We start from the raw sequence: 15,738 nt of genomic DNA on the forward strand, positions 1-15,738 counted from the left end.
CAGATGATGCAGCGGTGTACTGCTTCATTGTCTGTCTCCTCTCTGACAGCTACAGTGTTGTTAAAGCAGCTCTACGCAGTAAAAAAACAACAACACACAACAAAAAACCCTTGAGCCAACCTCCATGGCTTTGATTCCAGTATGAAATTCATCCAATTATAGTTACACTACCAAATCATTGTCGGGGCTTTGTGCTGCTATTATGCAATGATCCCATTCTGCCAAGCTGCTTAGGCAGTCGGCTAACAGCCACACAACAGTCGTCTGTTCTGTCCCATTCTGCTGTCTCATGCATTCACATCCTCCTGAGAGGGAGTCTGGAAAACCGTCCACACACATATTCTTCAACACCACTGGGGGATTGTCTCTGGAGTGAATCTCAGGTTCCAGCTGGAGACGGTGCTTGGGAGCTGTTCACGCTGGCGGTGACAGTGACAGCGGCTGGCTTCCAGTCCGGCTGGTGAAAGTGGATGTTGAGGGTTCGAGCCCAGTTTGCGAACACGGCCTTCTCCGTGATGAAGCGGTGGTGGCTTCCTCGCCGGCTCCTCTCGTGGGAGAGATACATGGAGCACTCGTCGGGCCCCCGGGGCTCATAGTAATGATATGGCAGAGAGGGATGAGAGGAGGATCTAGAGCCGAGGAGAGCAAGCAAAGCGTGAAAAGGCATGAAAGTCAAAATTGGAAGGGAGGGATGTGGGAAACAGCGCAGGGATAATTATGAGACCAGGGTGGGGGAGGAGGGAGAGGAGGCGAGTCACAGTGGGGGAGAAACAAAGAGAGGAACAAAGGGAAAAAAAACAAGATCATAAGAATCTGGGCTCACAGATGTGTTCATTATTCACCGTCTTATTCCTCTGATATTCACGCTCACGCCAAGCTCAGCTGAAGACTGAGAGTCGTTTCAATCCAGCCTGCTTTTCTCTCTGAATATCTAAATGTGTCAAACTGTCCTTTATGCTGTTGTAGATCCATGTGAGAACATTATCAGCCAAATGATTCTCCTACATCCAGTGAACCTGAAGCCATATCAAATGACTATACTTTGCATTTCTAACCTATTCGCTGAAATGTGTTGTTTTTCCTGTTAAATTGTCAAGATGAACATTTCCACTGGTGCTAAAATCACAGTCATCCACCAGCCTGACTGCGTGGCAATAAGAGACTCTTGATGATGTAACCGCAGGGTGTAAATGAACGATTGTCATCACAAGTTGAAGACCCCATTAAAGATGTACTAGACAAGATTTTTATGTGGAAGCACACCCATGTTTTCAGCACTCAGAGTGGAGTTTGAAGTTCTGCTGCAGAAGAGAGCGAACCGAATCCACCTTCTTGCACTCGTTGCCCCAGTTGCTCAAACAGGAAGTGAAAAAATAAAAAGTCCAGTGGACGAGGAATTCGTTGGTGTCGTGGATGTATCATTTAAAAAAATCAAACAAGATGTTTCAGAGAACAACTGAACAGAAGTGTTTGTGCATAATGCTACTGTCTTTCAAATGAATTAGTCAAAAATCCCTAATATACTTATATATGCTTTTACTTGATTGGTTGTGTGGTGGAGTTTCTTGACTTTGTTTCCCTGTATTAGTCAATATAATATTTAATAATACATTTGTGAAATGTGGGTGAAATATGTGAAAAATGTGTACATGAAATTGAGTTATATATTTTATCATGATGCCTTCAAATGAACCTGTGGCTGTGGCTCAGTGGAGAGCAGGGTCGTCCTCCAATCAGAGGATCGGCGGTTCGAGTCCATGTCGATGTGTCCTTGGGCAAGACACTTAACCCTGAGTTGCTCCCGAAGGCTGTGCCATCGGTGTATGAATGGGTGTGAATGATTAGAGAGACCCTGATGGGCAGGTGGCACCTTGCATGGTAGCCCCTGTCATCAGTGTATGAATGGGTATGAAAGGGTGAATGATTAGTAATGTAAAAGCGCTTTGAGTGGTCGGAAGACTAGAAAAGCGCTATACAAGTACAGTCCATTTACCATTTACCTTGTGAGGTAGTATGAAAAGTCCAAGACACAATATTCTTGGCGTTGAGGGCATGTGAACACCGTTGCTAGGAAACTGACAATGAAACGGGACATTGCTCAGTTTGTTTTTCACAGGTGGTTAATGATTTTGTGTTTTCTCAGATTAAATGTCAAAAACAATTAATGAGAAAATAATTAAAACAAAGCTTTCGCAGGCTCCACCACTTTTAAAAACATTACCATACATTACGACTCATGAATGTTCAGTCATGTTCCGGGACATTTAATTGTCTGCTTCTTAAGAACACGCTTAACGCTAAATACTTAAAGTCACTGGTAAGAATAATATAACTGGATGATAATGGCCTGATGTACTCGTATGACTTAATGTTAAACTGTAACTTTGACTGAATTATATTTAATGCAAATTAAATATGTTATTGTGATTTTACATATTCATATTACATGTTTAAACTATTTTACTATCTATTTTTCACCTTACTGCAAGACCAATTTCCCTTTTGGATAATAAAGTTAAAGCTGCATAATCAATATTTTAATATTGCCAATAAAACTAATTACTTTATTTTTGTGAAAGGTGTCACTTGTGGTGAGACGCAAAATATTTATCACCAGACTCTGATGTTTCTTTCTGCTTTGGGGTTTTTCAGCTCTTTGTTTTGGATTTTTTACACATATTTTTAAGTAAATGATCAGAATTTAATCTCATCCCTTTGGTATAAAATTATAGACTGGCCTACAAAGCAAGCTGCTAAATTTACAAATAGTAAATGGTTTGATATTTTGGTATTTTTTAGCTTCCCACTAGTGTGAAAAGTTGAGTTCAAATTGCTGAACACTTATATTCTCGGATTAGAAAATAATCTGAGTCTACCTGCAGAAATCAGGAGGCACCATGCCGTACACGTTGATCCTGTCACACAGCTCCACGGCTATGGCCATGGTGAACCAGCCGGTACTAAGCCAGGAGTTGGAACTCCTCCTGGAAGAAAAGAGAAAATCAACATATTTATGAAAATCTACACTCATATAGAGTAAGTATATTTGTCGTACTGACTCCTTCCAAGAGACTAACTGATCAAATGATAACAGATTAAAGCCTTGAATCCATAATTCTAGAATTTATCTGATGAATCATCTTTTCAGAAAATAAACAGACGAAGGCAAAAAGACAGATTAAAGAAAGACTTTCTTTGATTCTACGCTTTGTACACAACAATAAAAGAAACATCATAAAAAATAGATTTATTCTGACACAGACTATACTTGTGGGCTGAGGGATTGGATTCTAAATCAAAATGCAACATCCTCTTATCTTCCTGTTAGCTTATTCTTCACATGCAAATGAGTTTATGGAGTGATGTTGGCAAAATGTCTTTATATTTAGCTCTTATTTTGTAAGATCATTGTCAGCCATTTTTCTACAGTACATGTTGGTGGAGCCATTTAAATGTTGACCAATGAGTGACGCTGTGAGAATCCATGAGCCTATATATGTGTAGACTCATTTGATTATTATAATACACATGATTATTGACTGTGAGTCAGTGTTATGGTGTTTACAGCCTGAGTAAATAAATGGATTAATATAACCTATATTAGGTTTTGTCTTTTTGATGATAACAAAGGAAAAGAGAGCCACGCATTGTAAGAAAGCCGTCTACACCGGAGTTATGCATACAATCACTGACCAAAACAATTCACCACATGTAAAGAGTGATATGGCTATCACAAACTTGCATCTGTTTCATATTTAGAATAAAAAGAAAGAAATTTGCCTAGGGTGATCTCAATATATCAAAACCCTGTTTTGTATGCCAATTTCCTTTCATTTATGGCAATTATATTTGTTTTGTTGAAACCAAAAACATGTACATGTTTTTATGTCTCTGCATCGAGGCCACAAAAATCCTGATACAATATAATATTTGGATAAAAGGTCCTTACTTTAAGAAAAGTTTAAGAAAAAATTAGTACCTAAGCTGAATTCAGTCAAAAAAACAAAACAAGTAGCATTACTGATTTCCCGTTGAAGCAACAACAGTTTGTCAGCTGTGGCACTTAAAGATGTGGAGCGGCAGGATGAGTCCATTAGGGCTCGACATCCAGCAACTCCACATTATCACTGCTCTGTTTACATACCACACAACATTTGTAATTGTTAAAAATGAGTTATTTTGTGATGCAGCTACCTAGATTTTAATTTGTCACTTTCAATTAATAATGTGTCAGCTCTTTCTCCAAGATAGTGATTTATGTTTACTCATCATAATATTTTCTGCTTGTCATCACTTGGGAAACATAACACATCTTGACACATTGAAACAAAATGTGTGTGTTTCCTTCTTGATGTTGAGCCACTTCTGTAAAAGTCCTGCAACATGGCACCACAAAAGAATGTGCTTTACAATCCTCTCCCTAAGCCTGGCATTAGGGGGTCAACTGTGAATTTAAACTCCTTGCAGAGATAATAGACAAGTTTTAATCTTAATCCTATTAATAATGCAGTGAGTGTTTAGAGCTCTGACTTATTCTTTTGTGAGGTAGTATATTAAAGGCTATATTAGAGGCTTTTCAGAAGACTCTTCCCTCACTGAAAATTCTATTTCAAGTGACTATAACCCATAAGCTGAAAACACTTTTTGTGTGTTTTGCTCTCTTGCTTTCTTTTCTTTTCACACACACTGATTTGTTGAAAAAGTCGGAGAAAAAAACCCCTCAAATACAGGACTGATTCTGTGAACATCTACCTGTCAATCCCCGTTTCCGTTTTAAATAGTTCATCAAACTTCAGCATTTTGACCCGAGAGATGACGTAGACTTTAAGTTTGGGCAGTAGATGGTTCAAAACCCTGAGGTTGTTGTAAACGTGGCCTTTCCCATCCTGTCTCATGCAGCTGCTGGGTCCCCAGAAGATGAACACCGTGTCCTGGCTCGCGTTGAGCAGCTCCTGCCGGCTCCTCAGCACCCTCTGCAGGCTGGAATGCGCTACGACACGCAGGCTTGTGCGTCGCCCGACGTCACGCTGGTAGTTTATGCTGGGAGCGTCGTTCATACGGATGACGCACTCAGAGCGGTCGATTTCTTCACCTCTCCTGTTCCCAGTCAGCTGGCCGGAGCTGGTCACCAGGGCACAAGTCCTGCAGTGCATCTTCAGAGGCTGTACAGATGAAAGGTTAAAGGTCAGATTGTTTTTCCAATCAAGAGTATAGTCTTATCAAGCCATTACATGTCCTCTATGGAATCAGCTCTGTTTTTCTGTCAGCAAAAGCCTTTTAAAAAATGACAGCATGACGTATTTTTCAGAGGTAATAAAAAGACAAGACTACATGCTAACTAGCTCACCACGAGAATGTATTACCATACAAATGTTAACCGTCTTAATTAAGCGCATTAGCATGCTAGCATTTGCACTAGTCACAAAATAAAGCTGAGGGATTGTTGTTGATTCAGGAAATATTTGGTCATAAAATTGACATGTTAATTGCACTAAAGGAAAAGTAGAGGGCTCACTTAAGTTATAATTCATCCAAAGGGGATCAGGACTGTCTGTCCAGATATTTCATGGAAATCTATTTGAGACATTTCCCTCGAAACCCAAAAAATTTAAACTGTGATAGAGCAGGGGTTTTCAAAGTCTAAGACTGTGGGTCTATGCAATCTTATTTTGATAAGTAATTTAATATTTACCTCCCAATTTGAAAACCTCTGTGCAAGAGGAAAAATAAGTGGATCACCAAAGTAGTAGTAAATGTAAAATAGAAAAAGTATCAAAAGTAAAAGTAGCAACAGGCAAAAAGTATGCACTATGTAGCCTTTAAGGGGAAGTCTCACTTGCAGGGAGGAAAAATCAAATAACCCTGAAAGAGTTCAGCACAGTAAGAAAGCACATGTGGAAACGCAGCCATGACAACAGCACTTCCACCAAGATTGATATAAAGCATCTCTGATAACGTAATCAAAACTTTGGAATTTAGGCTTTTTAGTGTTATATCCACAGGTTAATGTGGATATAACACACAACTTCAACAGGAAACAGTCCACACTTAAAGTTGATTTCCTGCCCTTTAATACCATGATTATGCTGCCATCTGTATTCACACAGGACCTGCATATAGTGTAACTGGTAGAGTCGAGCAGCTCGACTGGTAATGGTCTGTTCTTTCAGGTATCCTATTATTCAAATGCACTGCAGGTTGACAGTAGAGCAGAGGCTATTCTAAACATCATGAATACACATAAGCCGGTGTATTTATTCAGTCAAGCACCAAATCAGAGCAATGGAAGGAGTAACTGTACAGTACTGGCCAGCACATACATTGCTTAGCTGAAACTGTCTTTGAGTATGTCTCAACACAGGAATGTAGGTGTGAGTATAATATTCTACTTTATGCATAATACATTTTTTAAATTGGTTCACACAGAATAAATTCTCACAATTCCCCATTCTGTCACGTGAGGTTGAAACGGATAACCATGGTTACGTGTCTCAAAGTGGCAAAAAGGCTCTCAGGAAGTGAGGTGATAATTGCAATTCAGTGCGTCGGAAAGGAAACCTACTATTATGTAATTAACTAAAGATAAATGATAGTACACATATTGTAGTATGTAAGTATTGCATAGTATGCGATTACTGACTCCGCAATAAGCTTTGTCCAGGTGCATTGCAGTGCTGTTGTGTTGGTTGGCTTTATATTGACCAGGTATTTGTGTTTTTTCCAAGTTGAAAAAGGGCGAGCTCGTATTGAGTGATCCGACAGCAAAAAAAAAAAGAAACTCTTCACATGAATTATTCTGAACCTTAATAGAGAGCTACATTGGCATTCTGAACTGTGCTCTGAGCTTCACCCTCCATCAAGTCCTGAAGTGGGAGTGTGTGTGTGTGTGTGTGTGTGTGTGTGTGTGTGTGTGTGTGTGTGTGTGTGTGTGTGTGTGTGTGTGTGTGTGTGTGTGTGTGTGTGTGTGTGTGTGTGTGTGTGTGTGTGTTTGTGCCTGCAATACAGGTGATATTACCAGCGCCACAGGCTTTGCTGCTCCCCCTGCTATATTTATAACACTCTCCCACTATCTCTGCGACCCCACACTGACTGATTGCCTAGTATGTGTGTGTGTGTGTGTGTGTGTGTGTGTGTGTGTGTGTGTGTGTGTGTGTGTGTGTGTGTGTGTGTGTGTGTGTGTGTGTGTGTGTGTGTCTGTATATGTGTGTACAGGTGGTGGCATCTGTGGATGTCATTTGTGCAAAGTCGACCCAGAAATGTCATACAATCACATTTCTCCGGCGAGAGTCTGCATCCGTCTAAAAAGTGTCAAAATCCAAAACCAGTAGTAATCCCTTCTACACACACGTGCACAATCACAGTGAGGAAGAGGTATTTTCCATTCCCCTACACATTGCTGAAAACAAACCATGTCCTGCAATGTGTGTGTATGTGTATGTGTGTGTGTGTGTGTGTGTGTGTGTGTGTGCGTGTGTGCGTGTGTGCGTGTGTGCGTGTGTGCGTGTGTGTACACAGACCTCCTCCCTCAATAACAAGTTGGCTGGAGCAAATTAAGCGCTTCACTGCACACCCTCAACACCCTCGCTGCCTTAGCTAGGGGGGAAAAATATCCCGGCCCTTTTAGCTGTTTTTCTTTTACATACAAAAGATAAAAGTGCATTTTCCCCTTCGGCACCGTCCAAACAATAACGCCAAAGCAGCTTTTAATCATTTTAAAAGTCAGGGAATCTGTTAAACTAGGAAAAAGGCAATTGAAGGTTACACGGACAGTGTTGTGGTTTAAAGTGCTTGTGAAATGCTAAAAGTGTCCTTGACAGTGATGCTGAAGCTCCAGTGCTGGCTCCCCAAGCTTCTGACAGCTTGATGAATCTGGGAAATAGCCACTTATGGACCGTGGTGTATCACATTGAGAGGGGCTTTCAGAATCAGATGGAGGATATATTTTGGACGGGAAGCTGCTGAAGATGAGACCCACGCACTTTTGAATGAATGAATAAAAGAATGAGTGTGCTGCATCGCATATTACAGGTTGATTTTTTACTCATAATTATCCTTGAATTAACACAGAGGTCCTTTAACTTGTGAACCAATTAGCACTTGAACACTCACTGACTCCCACAGACACACTCAGTCTGCACTTCATCATGCAGAGAGAGGGTTGTCTGCCTTGATCAATGATGCATAACCTCATAAAATAACATTTTCCTGGATTATTCAACTTCACAAGGCCATCCAGTGAACTCTGATGTGATTACCAATTAAAGAGAGCAGCAGGGCAATGAAGACTTTTGGTTTGCTCCAGTTATTAGGGATATGCTGGATCAAGTCAACAACAAGCTTAACTCATAAATTAATTTCAAAATCTGACAGGTGCCATTTTAGGTGTAGATGGACTCCAGAAATTAACTGTTAATAAAAAACAGGGCTTTATTATGCAATCAGTATTTTTATAATCTATGTTTAAGGAAGATTAAGTAAAGATTCTATATATACTTTGTACCTAAAGCAACCATACTGTTTACTCTGGCGCCATATATCTCCACTTTTTTATAGTATTAACCCCAAGCAATAGGAAATGTCATTGCATATTAAAGGGGCATATGATACTCATAAATGAACCAAACTTCAGCCCACCTTCAACTTAATGTAGGCCTAGCATTTATGTAAAGATATGTTAGAAGGATGTATAATTATGGGGAATTGTTGGGAAGGGAAAGTTTACTTTTTGATTCTAAGGCCAGAGGCACAGTCAGTTATTCATAAAGACATGCAGGCAAAATTGTTTCTGATTTGCCTCTGGGAACTCCTTAACAAACCTACGACACAAGCAAGTATTTATTCTCCCAACTGGGATGATGAAAATGTTATATATGCCTTAATTTTCCTTAATTCGAAATACTCATTTCAGATTCTCACTCTCTTATAATAGGGGGAGATTTTAACTGGTTGCTTATCGAGCAGATCTTATCACATATCAAAAATGGTCTCCAGTTTATGGAACTGCAGTTTTTGCACCTCGCACAACTGAGGGGTTTCATCAACACACAATTCAAACTTTCTCACATGAGCCCCCATTAAACGCTACACTTTGCTATCATTAAATACAGAAACTAAGGGCAAGATCTCCTGAATTCACAGATGGATTGTTGAGTTGAATCTCTAATCTATGGATATATTTAAAGTACAATGGAATTACGATTTGGACCATTTACTTGTGCTGTTGCATATAACTGCATGTTAGCCCATCATGTTATCCTATTTAAATGGAAAAATCCAAAGCCCCCTTCTAATGCCAAGTAGTTGAAAGATGTCATGTTTCATTTAAAACTAGAGAAAATCGAATTAATCAAAAGAGTCAATTCTGCTAGTTTTAGAAAAATATGTAAACTTTTCATATCCTATTATTTTTTTTAAAGGATTTAAAAAAAATGGAGACTTTAATATTGCCCCTGACGTGTATGTATTTAGGTCCTGTAAATGAATATCAACGTATTAGTTTATGTCTGTCTATGTCATTTATTTTTGTAATATCATTTTCTAGATTGTATTTCCTATTGTTTAATTTCATAATGAAGACCTATTGCGAGATTTTTTTCCATGCATGTTGTTGTATGTTGAGATCCTTCATCTGTATATAAATTAAATAAAGTGGTTAATAAGAGAGGGAGAGAGGAAGAGAAAGCAGAAGAAGAAGAAGAGGAAGAAGAGGAAGAAGAAGCAGTTAGGATTGTGGCTCTGGTTCCAATCCCAGTCAGCTACCGCCCATACAGACTCATCAGTATGATCCTGTTTATCCACTTCTCAGGGGATCCCAGACTCATAATTGGTTTCAAAGCAAACCCCATCAGTCAGCCTCTGATATTACACCAGAGCCTCCATCTACCAGTCTCTGCCTGCACCCCTTCAGTTTAAGAGGGGTGGAGAGTACAAACCTACAGTTCTAATACTTAGAACAATAGAGCTATTTAGAGGCCAAAAAGGAGTGATTAGCAAATAAAAAAGGGCCCCTTTATGTAAACTACAATCCCACAATGCATTGGTTCAATTTGCATAAAATCTCAAATATATAGATGGATGAAAATACTGTCTGCTGGGGGATCTTACCTGCAGTGATGATGCAAAAATGATGATGGGTTTGGTTTGGTTTTATCATGTCATTGCAACAACAAAAATAACAACAATCTTTCATTTTTAAGTGTTTCGGAAATGTTACTCAAGTGCATTGTTGGGGACTATTTTAGGCTGCTGATTTGCTGTGCTTCTGAGTGTTTCTCTCTGAAAGGTTGATGTACGTGGGCTGTTGCTGGCTGTTGGCCGCCGCCATTATGAGTTACAAGTTTAGGCCCACTCTCTAACTTGATGAGTGTGTTGTGCAGTGAGTGTGACAACAAAAAATGAGCCCGTAGCATTTTATTTTGTAGACTACCTTAAGAAGACAACAGACGTCAGAAATGGTTTGCAGCAATGAATTGGTCATAGTTGACACCGACCGAAAGCAGTCGTCCATAGTTTTTGAGTGTTAGCCTGCTAAATCAGAAAAGATGCTAACTGAACTGGCTGAAAATTTTCATTTGGAAGCTGGTACATTTTATGGTTCAGATGATATGTGAGCTAATGTTACCTGGCAGATTTTTTTTTGACCAATTACACGTACACTACTATTATGGGATTTGTTGACAATGAAACAAATATAGAATATCTCCAACTGTATCACTTAAAGCCAAACATCCTCTGAAGTTAGCAGTGGTGTGCGATCAAGAAGACTCCGCTGTATTATATTAATTATTTAGATGTTGATCGTTACTTTAACAGTAACTGTACACTTTCTGAAGCGTGCAGAATTAGGCTAATGGCTCAACGGAGAGCAGAGGTGGATTAAGTGGCACCGGTTGTGTGGAGTGAGGGTTTAATGATCAGAGCGGCTTTCTTTTCTCACAGAGCAATTAATTACACAGAAACCCTCCTGACAGTTGACATCTCATTAAGCTCCTCCTGCTCTGTTCTCGATTTGAGGGAATAAAGGCGAGAAAATCAAAGCGCCTGTCTTCTTCTTCTTCCTCCAGTCATTCTCGGTCTGAGATAAGGGGGATGGCTGAACTTCAGAGTATGGAACCTCATTAGCAGCAAATTGATGGGGAGAAGTGAAATAATGTCTGGCTGGTTTCCACCATGACCGGAAAGACGTCAATAATCATGACTTCCTGTCAGCTCTTGTCATTCACCTTAGGAAAAACTGGCTGGGATCGCAACACCATCGGATCAGCCAGAGCCAATTTGGAAATGGTCAGAAAGATCTGATCACAATGCAGGCACAATCGAGAACAAGGAAAGCATTTTAATATCAGGCCTAAATGCTAAGACCCATGGGTTGGATGTCATCACCCGGATAAATATTACATGTTTAAAGGAGGTGTAGTTTATAAGTGTAGAAGCAGGACTACAAACTGGGCTACGTAATATAAGTCTGAAGACGACACCTGATTCTGTCTTTCCAGTAGTGCTAACATTTGCATATCCTGGAACCTCATCCATTAAGCAAGCTTCCCATTAACATACCAATTGTATAGCAAATCTTACATAGAACGGGGTCAGCATAGATGGGAGAATCTTTTTGCATAATTGACTTTCTAATGACACCTATTTCTCCAGGGCTGACTTTATTGTAGGCTGTAAGAGGCACAGAGAGGTATTGCCCATAATAAGTAGGTACATCATGAACTGGCACAGGCACACAATCCACATTCATGCTTTCACACAGGCTTTGTGATTAGTGCGTATAAAGGCCAATGTAGATTGATTCTGCTGACAGTTCTTCAAAGGTCAACATCTCTTTAACTGGAATTGGCAAAACATCAGAGAGCGAGGAGAGATGAGGAGCCAAGCAGAAGAACGGAGAGGCTGTCTAGGTGTTCAAACTTAAATGTGTGTGTGTGTGTGTGTGTTTAAAAGAGTCTATTCAACTCTGCGGCTCTAATTACTGTAGCTTGTCAAAGGGAAGAAATACATGCTAGAGGAGAACATCTCACAAAAACCTGCAGAGATTGCAGAAGGCACACAGAGAGAAAGATAAAGAACACTGAGACTCCTAGCAAGTCGCTCAAAATATCCCACATACAGTAAATGTGCACCAGAACTTTGAAGTCTGATCTCACAGTATATAAATGTCTGTCATCAGTGCTGCTCTGCTGAAGGAGCTGAAGGAAAAGCCAAATGTTTCACCTTTAACCCTCTGCCGTATGAAGCAGTACGTTGTTAGCAATTTATGTGTGCTGGGTGTTTTGCACACGTAAATCAGCGAAAGAAACTACAGTCCATCACCAAACCTCTGTGAAATCCCAGCCCATTCATCAAGATATGCACAAGTTAATACGGACGATAAACAGATTCCAGCAGGCACATTAGATAGAGCTCCCCTCGCAATTTTTAAAGCCTCCCTGGCTCTGATGAGGGCATCAAATTTTAACAACACGTCTGGGCATTTGCATGCAGGTTGTCTGCATGCGTGTGCCAGAGCCGTGTGATTGTGTGTGTAAACCCTGTAAGAGTCAAAGCCAAGATTCACTCCAGCAGCAGCAGCAGCAGTGGACCTCAGATGACCCTGAATGAAATAATTCAGACGGATCCACCCACTCCACAGATCCTACAGCAGGTCTGCTCATGGTTAGTCATTCCCCGGCTCCGTCTGTCGGAGGGTGCAGCAGCAGCAGCAGTAGCAGCAGCAGCAGCAGAGAGAGAGAGAGAGCTGGAAGCCCCACGGGAAGTGGGAACATAGTGACACTAAGTAGACTGAAAATGTCGCAGTGTGGATCCATCATGAATCAGCTGTCAGCCAGGAGGAAATGGACGAACATGAAAGATTTCTGAATAATGTAGTGCCTATAAAAAAAAAAACTCCAAACGCTCATTTCTCTTAGGAGCCACTGTAAAAATCTTTTCATTGACTTTAAAGGGATCCGACATGGCAGAAGAGTCCTGAACATAGAATCTGGCTCAGTCAAGAAGTCCAGGAAGCCTCAGCTGGATGAAACCTTCATCGCTCTCACACTCTCCTATCACTGATCATTAATCACTGAAAGGTGAAATGTAACACTTTTTTTCCCTTCCAAATCCTCTCCTGTCCAGAGCTGCCTGAGCAATGTGCTTCCCACTCTGCTGTCGCTGCATATCTTCTCTCACTGAGGGGGAGACACGACGACGTCTGAATGATCCGTCTGTACCACTGTGCTGGTTTCTGAATGATAGGCCTCTGCATTATAATAACTGTACCAAAAGATTACAGCGGTGATGTCTTGAGTAGCCGTTCTGGTAGAATCCATCCTTTTTTTAGGTGCTTTTGTCACTAAATATTACATGGCGGGAACATCAATTATGAACCAACAAACAGAGCAAAGTACAGAGATCATTTAGAGAGTGTTCTACCACAGCAAGTTCAGTTTCTGACTTCAGTGTTGAAGAGATTAATTGATATTATTATAGCCTTACAGGGGACAATAAAGCTGAAATAAACTCCTATTTCATCCTGTAGCTTTTCCACATTAATAAAAATGGATACACAATTCCATTAATCACATTCAGAGAGCTTTACTGTTTCTTGCCTCAAAGACATAATAAATAAAATGTTTTTTAAAAATGCCAATAATCATTGTATTACTCAAACTAAAACACCTGGTTGTCGCATTCAGCTGTGAGGTTGTTAAGGACATGTCAAACACACAGAGGGGGATTTTTCAGTTCTCACTGTAACCAGGGCAGAACCAGGAGCTTCAATCAGCCATTTGCTGTGCATAACTGAATCTGACATTTACATGCTCGTCTCTCCGTTGGATGAGTTGAATAAAGATTAAGTGCACTTTGTATTATATATGTGGCAAAAGTGCCAAAACAATCAGTGTTCTTTTCAAGGGGTTGGGTGCTCGACACAACACATGTCACACACAATATATCCCAATGCCAAATTCCTTGATGTAGAATTGCAAGAGAATAAGGGTACAACCGTCATGTTAAAGGATAGCAAGGAATGTCCGCCTCACATCCCAGAATATAAAGATATTTAAAGTGACTCTGCTGCTTCTTTTTGCTGCAGCTTTTCCTCCTCGGTTTGTTTACGACAAAGTCCCATGTGCCCTTGTCACTCGTCCAAAAGTCTTAAAAGCCACTTTTCACCTGCCAGTATGCTATTCCCCCAAATCCCTCTCCCGTCTCCATGCAGGCACCTATTGCACTGATACAAACCTGATCCCTCACTGCAAACACTGTCATTGGGTTTGATGGAACACACAACCAAGCTGAGGTTTACCCTTATATATCTCTGTGCTGGTGGGTGAACCAACCTGCACCACTTTCCTGCATCATTTATTTATTTGGAAGTTGAAGAGATTTTGGTTCTTTTCAAGGAAGACAAAAACAATAAACTGGCATTTACGTCCTGTTTACTCAAATGAATGCGCCTCTTCCATCTGGCCTCCTCAGCTTTTACATTAGACATCATCACTGTGCAGTGAATGATGAAATGGCATAAGGGGACAGATCACAGTGCACAGATGGTGCATATTTACCTTATGATCCATGACACCTGTGTACCCCTCGAGTGTTGGTGCTGGGAGACGCTGCGGTCTCTCCGGCTTTCTCGTGGATGGAGCAGGAGCATCTAGACGTTGGGATGATGAAGAAGGGGATCTGTCCCCGGAGCCGCTGTTGTTGTACACCAACATGAGACTGGTAACCATGGTGACGAGGATGATGCCACTAACCCCTTGGCACTGGAGAAACACGCATGAGAGATGTAAAGTTATAAATGAAGACCATAAAAATCAAGTCAGACCATTTGATTTAGACAATCTGCTTCAGGACAAGAGTTACATTTTTATTTATTTTTGATCAAGAAGATCACTGCTAATTAAATGTCAGCCTTCAAAGCAGGGGCAACGCAGTAATTGCAGCTGCTCTTTTCCTCATGCAAGGCTGCAGATGGAAACGTCAGCTGTGCCACTCTCTGTCAACAGTGCAGAAATAGCAGCTGAAATCAAACATGTTTCATAATTACCTTCCCCCTCTTGGAGAAAAAAAAGAAGATCTTTAGAGGTGTGCGCTCCTACAGGATTGTCTTATAGATAATCAGATCAATTTAAGATTCTTTAATTGATCACAATTCAAATTAGGTCATAGTAGAGTGCATCATGACAGCACAGCCTGTAACTCATGAGAAAACACCAAATCTCCCCCACAAATGAACATAACAGTGATGTCTCATTCATAATTACCACTCTTATCTTCATCTTTATTTCCCCTCGGGATTCCAACCTTCATCCTATCATCCTCTTTAAAAAAAGCTCTCTTCAGCATGCAACACTTGAGCATCAGCAGGTCGGCGAGCGGCAGCGACAGAGAACGACGCTCCACTACTCCTCTCTCGACTCTGCGGCTCCTCATGGTCCTAAAGAACTCCGCTTCCCAGCACACCTCAGTCTCAGGGTTCACCGGGGGTTCATGGGATGGTTAATTACACACTTAACATTATGTGAATGTGCAACGCAGTAATTATTATGGTCAATATCAAGGGAGGTCTGAGTGGTTCTCAAATGTGTGTTCACAGTGGCTTTATTATATATTTGTATCTCTGTTTTTATACTAAATTGTTCCTTTACTGCTTTTTCTTGGCACACTTATCAAACAACAGTCATTATTGTCAACACACTTTGTGAAATAGCTCATTTTCACGTTTAAGCTTCCATTTCTTTC

At 40.6% G+C, this 15,738-nt stretch overlaps 1 protein-coding gene across 1 annotated transcript; it reads right to left on the reverse strand.

The window, feature by feature from the left end:
* Positions 1-379: 379 nt before the first annotated feature.
* st6galnac5b (ST6 (alpha-N-acetyl-neuraminyl-2,3-beta-galactosyl-1,3)-N-acetylgalactosaminide alpha-2,6-sialyltransferase 5b) lies at positions 380-15,347 on the reverse strand. Its single transcript, XM_054603286.1, has 5 exons — positions 15,261-15,347; positions 14,556-14,759; positions 4,753-5,162; positions 2,877-2,984; positions 380-629 (listed from the first exon to the last, which is right to left on the reverse strand). The coding sequence occupies exons 1-5, from the start codon at positions 15,273-15,275 to the stop codon at positions 380-382; spliced, it is 987 nt and encodes a 328-aa protein (XP_054459261.1). The 5' UTR covers positions 15,276-15,347.
* Between the last annotated feature and the right edge of the window lie 391 nt (positions 15,348-15,738).

Source organism: Anoplopoma fimbria, chromosome 8 (genome assembly GCF_027596085.1).
Source record: "Anoplopoma fimbria isolate UVic2021 breed Golden Eagle Sablefish chromosome 8, Afim_UVic_2022, whole genome shotgun sequence".
NCBI lineage: Eukaryota > Metazoa > Chordata > Actinopteri > Perciformes > Anoplopomatidae > Anoplopoma > Anoplopoma fimbria.